The following is a 10993-nucleotide window of genomic DNA, read 5'->3' on the forward strand; positions in this document are numbered from 1 at the left end:
TTCATATACTTGTCCACAACGTACACTTAAATCGTGAACGTTTAAATATGATTTTTGATATATTTTCATTTCTTTTAAAATTATTTTTATATTCTTTCTTTCCAAAAAAAGACAACAACTGAATAAATAAACCTTAATGTTATTTCTGATGCTTACTTATTTTTCTTTCCTTGTATGTTAAAGACACATTACGAAACTTCTAACTTACTCATCTGTCTTCAAAAATAACTGATTCTGACATAATTTATGAATCTCCGTTATAATGTTTAATTGTTCTGTGATTATCAAAACATGCTTTGCAGTGAGCGCCCCCTGTATTTTGCTTTCGTCGACTTTAAAAAGACAATCATCTAATTCTTATTGAAACTAAAACAAGAAAACTTTAAACACAAAAACGTAAACCAACTGATAAGATATTTTTTTTTTAAAACTTCAATGTTTTACATATCAAAGGAAACTTTATGATCATTTAATGGTCTTAACAATCATCTTAAAACATGCTAATTTACTTCACCGATCAAAATTCACACTAAACACTTTGTTATATTATTGGTTTGATTACCGTCAAATATAGTTTAAAATTATCTCATTCTTCTTTGGTTAGAGGCATAGAATTAATTTAGTTTAAATTTGTTCCCAACACTTAGAATATTTTATACTTCTAGCCTTTTATCTCAAACCAGGAAATATTCAATTTTGTAGCATAGACATAGATATTTCATGCCATCTTACGGTCATATCAAAATTTTTTTTTAACTCTACTGCAAAATTGCAAGCTTTAAGAAAGGTAAGCTACATGTATATGTATGTTCATATTCTAGATAAATATCAAATATTTATGACCAGAATCTCATATACAAAGTAATGTATTGTTCATTCATATTGTACGTGTCTGGGCGATTCCAGCAGAAGAAAAATAAATAAATAATGCTCAGCATAAGATATATTATTTGTCATGGAATGAGGCGCTAACTTGATTGTATGGAAAACAACTTGACTGATCCATATACAACAAGTCTCTGCACAACATCGGCAAAACACGACGTATACGATGATTGAATCCTAGAACAACAACAGCTGCTCTGACAACATACCACAATGGTGGACCAGTTCTTGGTAATTACTCGATTAATTCGATGTGTAACGCCTTCGATACAATCTTACACTGCGAGTGTCAACAGACTCTTCCAAATGTATGAACAGTGTATTACTATCTTGATATTGGTATTTTGCAGTTTGTCTATCATGACTATTGTCTTGTGCCTAGCAAAACAGAAATCTGCTCTGTGGTGAAGGCCTCCTGTGTTTGTTGTCTTATACTTTAAGACACAGTCGGTTTTATTCTTCTTTCAAAGTGAGGGATCTGTCCGATTAACTTATGTCTCAAATACTTCTAATGGGGAGCACGTTTTCTCTCAGTTTTCTAGTTTGAGCATTTCTAGGTTGTTGCTTTGGTAATACTATACATAGGCGTCCCCCCCCCCCCACTTTTTTTGCAAAGTTATACCTAACCATTAGGAACATAGCATGATAGAGGGTTCAGCCCCCCCCCCCCACTTTTTCTGGCAGGAAAAGATTATTGTTCCTTAATTTACCTTGAAGGATTGAGAAGTTAGATTCAGAAGCTTGCTAGCCCCCCCCCCCCCCCCCGGATTAGGATTTCCATGATTTTGGGAATTACTTTTTTCTCAAAATTTCTGATGATTAGTCTAGCCCCCCCCCCCCACTTTCAATTTGCTTCCGACGCCAGTGCTATACTAGTACATTTATAAAGGTGGCATGCAATGTGTTGGACCTAACGACAAAAATGTTGCCATCGGCCTTTGGAAGCTGGAGGCAAATACGTTATTTTTATTCTAAGGTCCAATACGTGAACAAAATGTGGCCTTGGTACTCGGTCATCAGCTATTTGTTATGCATGCCAGTAATGATAAATTGGAAGATAGTGTAAATTCGGAGAGCTAAAAGTTCTTCTGAAATTTTGCTTTAAAATTCCATTCTGTCAAGATTAAACAAATTCATTTGGAAAAAGATACCAACTGATAGCTTAAAATACAAATATTCTAAAGCATGAACATCTGCAGTCAACCACATACTAGTAACTGATAGGCCTGAACAGGTGACTTAATGGCTAGCATTTCAGCAACCGTTCAGTCCCCTTTCAGTTGACTGAATGACAGAGCTTCCTCCAGTGAGCTATTTGAAGAAAACCAAAAAATAACATATGCTTTTTATTGTTAAACTGCCATTGGTATCTTAACAACAAGTGAAAAAGTACAATATTGGTTCCTTATCTCTGAATAGTCTTACCAAATACTCTCCGTGATAAAAGTGCATGGAAAGATAATTCCACACATTCAATAGTGCAAAACTCCCTGCAGTGACTATCTCAGTCATAATCTTACAAAACCGTGTCATCTCTCGGGTCATTCAAGGAATATAACGATGCTCTTTCAACATTTCCCCTACCTGTTGGGGGTTATCTTGGCATTTTACAGCAGTTAGTACATTTGGTTTTATTCCCTGTTAACCGCTCTTGTTTTCTTTACATTTTAAGAAAATCTATTCCATGAATAGTCAGATTTATGAGTAGAGGAAAACGCCAATACACCGTGTATCAATGAACACTTTACAGATGCTGAGGCGACTGCTTGTGACGATGGCTGGACCCATTTCCAGACCTCCTGTTACCTACTCAAAGACGACCTAGAGAACTGGGCTTCCGCAGAGGTCAGTATTGTTGATCGAAATATCGGGTACAATGTACATGTATGTAATAATAATTATTTATATATACATGTATAGTGTTAAAATTCCAGCTAGTACATTATTACAAATAAAAACCTTAGATCAGGTCTTTTAGGGCCCGTAAATAGCTTCACAAAATGTGGATTCAACTCAAGTTGTTTACTGCCGGACTCGCACGTTTCGATGTGTTTACATTTTGGTTTCTACTTTGTTGTGATTTTTGTATTATTACACAATAACTGACATATCTTAGAAGAATTACGTATCAGACAGTAAAAACATTTTCGATATCATTCATTTTATCTCTCAAACAGTACATATGCTCGGCCTTACAAGGAAAACTAGTTGAAATTGAATCTTCTGTGGAGAATAGATTCCTGAAGAATCGAATCGCCTTTCTCCATAGTAACCGTAAGTCAAATTTAAAAAAAAATATTTAAATCAAAAGAACATATATTAATATTTTCAACCCAAAGACATATATAGAAATTAATTTTTAATCGTCTTGATGGAAAAGGGTATCAATGTGAATATGGTAAAGAATGGTTGGAGATATTGAAGTTGATATCGTGTCTCCATGAGGATACTAGTACATTTATACGTCCTTATATATGGATACCTGTGGTTTAATGGTAATAGGAACCGAGAGCTCGGTCTCTGGTTCATATTCAATTGCATTGTCTCTTTCTTGACACACCAAACAATGAGAATAATGCATAAATTCTTTATTGACACATAAGGTTTGAAATAAAAAAAATAATTATTATACATACCTGTATTTATTGAAACGTACTTTTTTTCTGAACAGATACCTATGACAACGTGAACTATTGGATCGGGGGTACGGATCTAGAGGCAGAAGGCACTTTTCTCTGGGTCAAGACGAGGGACCCTTTCTCGTTCACCGACTGGCACCCCTCCCAGCCGAACGGGGGTCCAGAGGACTGTGTGGCGTTCAACTGTTTCACTGACTCCAGCATACAGTGGCACGACTTCTCGTGCAGACAGTACAACTACTACATCTGTGAGAAAGAGTGAGTGAAAGCCATACTGGCGTATCATGTACAAGTATATTCATGTATCATAGAGTCGAGTGGTCTGTCATTTGATATTTGAAAATTTAATCTGATAAATAATATGCATGATGCTTAACGTAGCTATCCGAAAAACTTGGATAAGATTTTATACGCATATATTTAATAATGGACTAGTTTCGGTCACAAAAAAAATTGTGAATTTAATTTGAACAGTTTATGGCTTTTTCTGGTGATGTAAAATTTCTCAGGGCCAAGATATTATATGTTATATTTTTTTAACAGAAAATTAAAAAAGAAATAGAAAAATAAAGTTTACCTAGATTTTGTCGTTCAGCTAAAGCCTATGTTGCTATTTGAGGACTTTTGTAATTATGATTCTACAATATACATGAAAATGTACGTCGTTTTTCTTGCAGGTTGAGTGACAACGAAATTAACAACATAATTGGGTGACAAAATGTACATGTTTTATTGTTGAAATGCAAAACTTGAATAAAGGATGGGAATGTGCGCTTGATCCGTGCTTGAATTATATGGGAAACCTTGTCTGTATGCGCACACGTGTGTTAAAAGTATCCGAAATAAAGTTTCCATAATCAAGGACAATCATAATAAATGTGTTACGAACGAACGCTATATGGAAACGGGGTTCACAACATGATGAAAAACTTCAGCGGTGAAAATCCAATACAACAGCGGATCAACCCCTCTCCTCACTCCTCTTATATACATTCTACATTTATTGTATACTCTTTTTAATTGGAGGGTTTGGACACATCCCCCTTTAGTATAATAACTTAGAAGCCACCCACCTCTCCTGGAAAGTTACAAAGTAAACACTATTGTTACATGTAAATCAATTACCTTCAGCAGAGACATAAATAACATGTCATTTATACGTCTCTGCTCTCAGTTTTCATAAAAAAAGAAAGAAAATTGATAACAAATAACAAAAAGAATTTTGTTCAGCTTTGACGGTTCTTAAAAATCTTAATAATTTCTTCACATTCCTTTTCATTGTTTTAACGTTGAAAAAAAAAGTTATTTCCAGTTTTACGATTACATTTACATCGTTTAACATTTGCATGCACCACTGGCCTCATTCATGCGAAAATCGAGAATGGGTGGGAGTCCGCCTTCTCTCCACCCTTTAAAATATTAAATTCATTGAATTTATCTAATAAAGTTATCAACAAAAGCCTACGACACCCCTCTCATTGGCAGAAAATTATCTGTCGAACACCCATCCGCGCTGGGAAAAAATCTGGATCCTCGCGTAGTAGAATTGGAAGTTGGAACTCTTCAGTGCAAGGAAACTACAAAAAGTCTACACATGCTGTCATCGGTTTGTCGGCAAGCTTTGGGACAGTTCAAGTTAGGTAGACAAAACAGACAATTGATTTTTTGTCCAAATCGCTTAATAAGTAAAAAGATGGTAAGTTTGCATTATTTTTTTTAAATTGCATATTCTAAACCATGTCAACTTGTCAACCTGAATTTTCTCAACGTCAATTGTGTGAATAGTTACTTCTGTCTGATTGCAAATCTAAATTAATTTTAAAGTAGGTCAGCATGGTCAGCATTCACTCATAATGAATGGTATGTAAACATAATCCGAGATTCCTCTGACTTCAAATTGTGACATATGCGTGGGAGTTAGAGTCAGAGGAATCTAGGATTACACTGCACAATGCATGCATGTGGTTCAACGAATTTTTTTGGGCTTAGGCCTATTTGCATTAATTAAATAATTTTGAGATTTTGATGATTTTGGTAACTCAACAGTTGAATTTTTTTTTTAAATGATGTGGATGGAAAAAATATTTCAGAATAAAATGTATTGCTTATTTTTTTTTTCGTTTATTTGTTGATTATGCTGTTAATTTGCGTTAAAGGCTTCAAGTCCTAAGAGAACAAAGCTGGAGGCTGGGGAGAGGGATGATGTTTTGTCTCCTCTGAAGAAGGCAGGCTGGACCATGGTGGAGGGAAGAGATGCCATCTATAAAGAGTTTCTGTTCAAAGACTTCAATGAGGTAATTGTACATTTTTTTTTACAACTATAAGGCATATGTATATCTTATTGTTGTTGGAACTGCATGATCTTTTATTTCATTTGTCTACTTCTCCAGTAGTGTACTGGGTACCATCATGGCATCTTAGGGATTTTTGCTTGATTGTTTGCACCGTTTGTTTTTACAATTGATTCAATTGTAAGATAACAGCTAGTAGATGCATGTTTCATGAATAGAAAAGTTGTCAATGTGATGGTAAAATATGTTTATTTACCTGTATAAACTCAGTTTTATGAGAATTAAAAAATAACAAACATGCAAGGAGTTTAAATTTGAATTATTGCCTAAAGAAACATCATCAATATTTTATCATGTATTTTGTATATTTTAGGCCTTTGGTTTCATGACAAGAGTGGCTATACAGGCTGACAAAATGGACCATCATCCAGAGTGGTTCAATGTTTACAATAAGGTGAGAACAATTTTTAAAATAACTTACAATGATGCATGCAAAATGTAGTACCGTACTGTAGTTCCCCTTCGTTCAATGCAATATTCGAGTAAATTATGCACGGACAATGATTTATTAATGTATTTGACAAATGTCTCTGTTTCTTAACCATCAGGTGCAGATAACTCTGAGCACACATGACTACAGTGGACTGTCTCATAGAGATGTGACTCTAGCCAACTTTGTTGAGAAGTGTGCCAACAAGTGAAACTTAATTCAACCATAGCTGACATCAAATTCTCATAGAATCTCAGAAGCATTCCATTGTCAAGTGTTTGTATGTGTCTTTGTTGTAGAATGTATCTAACCTACATGTTGGTGGTTAAGGGTAAGAAATAGTATGATTTAACTTGAACAAGTCTGTCCAGAGGAGGTAAATTTTGATATGTGTATGTGTAGAGTGCCTGGTGCACAAATGAAATAGATATCTCATGATCATGTTGGACTAGCTATGAAAAAAAACCTGCTACAGTTATTCTCCATCATTGTGAAAATGTATGTCTTGTACTTTGAACTATTGAACAAAATAAAAATCAGAAATTAAATCAATTTGTATTCAATTCATTTAAAGTGTGACAGCCAACACAGAATACACATAAATATAAACTATAAAATGCTTTTTATTTTCTGATGTGGGTTATGCATTATTTCTGCAATATAATTGTTGAAATTTTCTGCAATATGCTTGTTAAAGTTTCATGCAGTGACTCAACCTCACAATGTCAGGGGCTCTGGGTCCACTCGATCAATCCCCATTCACTTTGATAGAAAAGTATATAATTATTTTTGACACATTTCCTTCATATTTTCTAAACATAACAGAAAATTCACATTACTGGTAACTATTAAATAAATTTAAAGATTGCAGAATATTGTGTCAACTTGTCGTATCTAATTACCGGTATTTGGTGCATGACAATTAACACAAAAGAAATCCAAAAACAATTTGCAGCAACGTGACAGGCATCGGAAGTTTTTATTTCAAATGTAAAGCTCAATATGACCAATTGCAGTGACTCTTCCATTATACATTTGTATACGTACAAGTACATTGTAACTTCAATGAACAATTAAGACGAAAAGTCGAACTAACATGCATACATGAATCAAAATGCAACAAAAATAACCCCATTTGAATGAAGTTTTTTTCTCCCAACTGACAGGTAATAAAAATTAAGCAGTTTCAAAAAGTTTGAATCTTCTGCATTAATATAAATTGCAATGTCTATAACAAAACAGGACATGAATGTCCTTATAGCTATGTGTCTGGAATGATTTCAGATAAAATATTTAACATATTAATGATCAACATGTACAGGTAATTATACAAACACTTAACGTAGAGGTAAACTTCTAGAATTCACAAAATTTTTAGAAAGACTGGTATTAACTTTGCAGAACAAAAAATTTAAAACAGGCATAGAATCTCAATTCAAGGTCACTGCACACCCCTTACTTATGGTAGTCTTTTCATAAAGTCTGAGCAAAAGACAGGTCATTAAGAGATACATTATGCTCCAAAGCAGAATTTCAAAGAGATCTGCTATGACCTTCAACTTTGACCTAGAAACTTCTTTTTAAAATCACTGCATCCCTTTTACCCACAAGCAGTATAAGCTAAAAGGGCTAAGGGCAGATACTGGTCCACAAAAAGATTTTTCACTAAAGACTTTTATGAACTTGACCTTTTACTTATAAATAGAATCTTTACAAGGTCAATGCAAACCTTTTACCCACAAGCAATCTGTGTGTGAAGTTTGAGCCAGATTGGGCCAAGGGGGTGGGGGTGGGGGTGGGAGAGAGAAATTATACCATGGACAAGTAATATTGGATTGACAGAAAGACTAATCACTATAAAGTGAACCTGCAAGTCCAGGACCTAAGGACCTTTCAATTGCTAAAGAGTAAATAAAACATAGTATTCGTCTCTAAGAGATAAGGAGAAAACAGTTACAAGATTATTATCTAAATACCCAAGTAATCACTCTTATTGAATGTACAAAAAAATCACTGGACAAATTGTACAATACACTACTAAAATTGCACAAGATATTTGATTTTCAAACCTTTTTTTTTAACAATGAAGAAAAACTTTTGGTTCTATGGAAACTTACATGCTTTTCTAAGGTGATTAGATGATGAAAAGAATGGATATAATAAGCTAGCTGAGACAGAAATAGACAAGTATATAATCGACATTGAGTTTGAGCATTATAGCTTAAGCTGTGCATCAAATATGGCAACAACAAATGGATATTGGTCATTTACTGATAATCAAGCTTTCTATTGATTCCTGTCTTTTCTTGGAGCATGTACATATATCATTAACAGATTTCAATTTCAACTTTTGTTTGGCACTTGGATCTATTACAGGAAGCCAGTACTTCAGTTGCTGCAACATTCCTTCTACGCAATCAGGATTTTAAATGTTTTACATGTATCTAATAGACCCATTACTTAAAAATTACTTCTAATGGCTGAACCCTCCCATTTTACATCAACTTTGTAAGATTGCAGCAGTCAGCAAACTACCTAGATCCATACAAAGTAGGATTTATTCCGATAAAACAATATGCAGTATCTGAGATTTAAAAAAAATACGGCTATTAAATGTTAAATCTTGGGGGAAATAATTTGGACTGTATGGATTTCAATTTATTTCAACTTATTTGCTTGCATGAAACATAGAGTGATGAACAATTCCACATTCAAGGAAAATCAAAGGGGGTCATATAACAGTGCCTGCAGGTGTGTGCTTATCAGCAGATACAAAAATAAACTTGAGAGCTAACAAGAATCTAGTTTTCAAAAAATAATTGTTTAAAAAAAAGGATAAATCAATCAGTGATAATTAATTGTGTCAGTGCATCATCAGCATTAATAATTAATGGCGATCTTGGAATATTATAACAACATATATTTCATAGTGTACATATATAATAAATAGATCATCATAAACAATATAACAATTAACCTGGTCAACAGTTCATCGTCATAAATCAACAAGGGTTTAATAAAATCATTTCTTAATTCACTACATTCAAATACTAGCATATAAAGGCTTACCACGTAAATATAGCATAATCTTTAAAAAATCAAACATATACACATACATGTATAATATATATAAAGTAAAACCAACAATTTTAATATATTGATTAAAGCATTAATTCATGAAAACGGGATATATGTGTACATTGTTCTATAGTCCTATCTCTTTTGATATTGTGCAACAGGATCAAAATATTGAATATGAAATATCGATATATATGATTCATACAAATTTATCAAATAATCAAAATTTATACCTTGCAGTATAGTGTATTTCATTACGGTAGGAAAAGTCAAGTTTGTTAGTATCTCTACAAACAATGTGTTACATGCTTATAAAGCTGACCCACAGAAAAAGCTACTGCATTTTCCTAATTGACTGGGAATGTTGATTACTAGCTATTTTGAGTCTGATTGATTAGGAATGAAGGACTTACCTTCGAAAAATGTGTATAATTTTACTTCATTTATTGTGTTTCATTCTTCCTTACTTTATTAAAACAAAATTACTATCTTTCTTTGGCACTTTTGTTTAAAAATGTGTCAATCTTATGTTCGTTCTATTGTTCAAAAATGCATGTGCATCCCACTTCAGTTCTTTTAAATTCTAAAAATGTGTTTTAATTGTTGTTCAATATATGTATGTATTTTTTTAATTGTATTGAACTTCAGTAAACTTTTAAAAAATAATTTTGTGTAACTAAGTACACAAACTGCCGACTAGTACTCAAGCCAATGGATCCCTAGTACTATAACCATGAATGAAGGCCACTTAATTGTAACTTCTATCTAAAGATGTGCTTCAAATATAATGATACTGCATACAATGCATAACAACAAAAATAATATGTTAGCTGATGTTGCCATTTGATTCCACCAAAGACATAAATAACAGAGATTGGCAACTGATCGAAATCGCGCGGTCCCTATTGTAAAGATTTCCCAGTTTAAATCAGTATATCTTTCTAATAAACAATCATATCGAAATATAAACAGCTAAAACCTATTACCAGAACATTCAAAATATTATATTTTCATGAGTTTATGTCATATAATATTAAAAAAGGAGTTTAAGGAGGCAGTTGGCAACCTGTTGTCCGAGATTTCGTCAATGTTTTATAGCTGGCCAATTTTCATATATATATTTATCTTATTTTTCAAGTTTTTGTTTTAAAAATGTCTAAAACCTATGAACATTTTTTTTATAAAAACAATATACTTTTGGTTCAAGATCATTATCTCATTTTACTAATATGTAGTTCTCAAAGTAAGGTTGGTCCCGTAACATTTTTCAACAACAAAATACGCTAATAGCGGAGTTGCCAATCTCTGTTATTTATGTCTCTGATTTCACTAAAGCTTCCTGCAGATAAAAAAAAAAATCCAAAATAATACATAAAGTAATTGAACTTCGATAAGGCGATCATAATTTGATTTTTAGTTTTACGGATCCGCCGACTCTAAAAATTTGCATTTTAAAAAAAAAAAAAAATTCGAAAATTTTCAAGCTCAGTTCAGGCTGCTCGAGTCAAACCCGTGTTTTATAATAGGAAATCACTGAGACATTTAAATCTGGGTGTAAAAACGCTTGCAGAATGATTGAGGAAGGTCAAGGTGTTGCAGAACATCGTTGG

At 33.2% G+C, this 10993-nt stretch overlaps 2 protein-coding genes across 2 annotated transcripts; both read left to right on the plus strand.

Moving 5' to 3' along the window:
• The first annotated feature begins 2345 nt into the window (after positions 1 to 2345).
• Positions 2346 to 4302, plus strand: LOC105330631 (low affinity immunoglobulin epsilon Fc receptor). Its single transcript, XM_011432477.4, has 5 exons — positions 2346 to 2500; positions 2636 to 2730; positions 3063 to 3159; positions 3557 to 3782; positions 4202 to 4302. Exons 1-5 carry the CDS (start codon positions 2446 to 2448, stop codon positions 4236 to 4238), a joined length of 510 nt encoding a protein of 169 aa, XP_011430779.4. The 5' UTR covers positions 2346 to 2445; the 3' UTR covers positions 4239 to 4302.
• Positions 4303 to 5061: 759 nt separating this feature from the next.
• On the plus strand, positions 5062 to 6853 carry LOC105330630 (probable pterin-4-alpha-carbinolamine dehydratase). The gene is made up of 4 exons (XM_011432476.4): positions 5062 to 5220; positions 5681 to 5818; positions 6189 to 6269; positions 6424 to 6853. Exons 1-4 carry the CDS (start codon positions 5119 to 5121, stop codon positions 6514 to 6516), a joined length of 414 nt encoding a protein of 137 aa, XP_011430778.2. The 5' UTR covers positions 5062 to 5118; the 3' UTR covers positions 6517 to 6853.
• The last annotated feature ends 4140 nt before the right edge of the window (positions 6854 to 10993 follow it).

The sequence above is a fragment of the Magallana gigas genome, chromosome 2 (assembly GCF_963853765.1).
Source record: "Magallana gigas chromosome 2, xbMagGiga1.1, whole genome shotgun sequence".
Classification (NCBI taxonomy): Eukaryota; Metazoa; Mollusca; class Bivalvia; order Ostreida; family Ostreidae; genus Magallana; species Magallana gigas.

Excerpts from the sequence above, each read along its gene's own strand:
- LOC105330631 (XM_011432477.4), top strand. The coding sequence starts at position 2,446 with ATGCTCTTTCAACATTTCCCCTACCTGTTGGGGGTTATCTTGGCATTT. Across the intron at positions 2,501-2,635 it reads TATCTTGGCATTTTACAGCA|ATGCTGAGGCGACTGCTTGT; the intron begins GTTAGTACATTT and ends AACACTTTACAG. Across the intron at positions 3,160-3,556 it reads CGCCTTTCTCCATAGTAACC|ATACCTATGACAACGTGAAC; the intron begins GTAAGTCAAATT and ends TTTTCTGAACAG.
- LOC105330630 (XM_011432476.4), top strand. The coding sequence starts at position 5,119 with ATGCTGTCATCGGTTTGTCGGCAAGCTTTGGGACAGTTCAAGTTAGGT. Across the intron at positions 5,221-5,680 it reads GCTTAATAAGTAAAAAGATG|GCTTCAAGTCCTAAGAGAAC; the intron begins GTAAGTTTGCAT and ends TTTGCGTTAAAG. Across the intron at positions 5,819-6,188 it reads TGTTCAAAGACTTCAATGAG|GCCTTTGGTTTCATGACAAG; the intron begins GTAATTGTACAT and ends TGTATATTTTAG.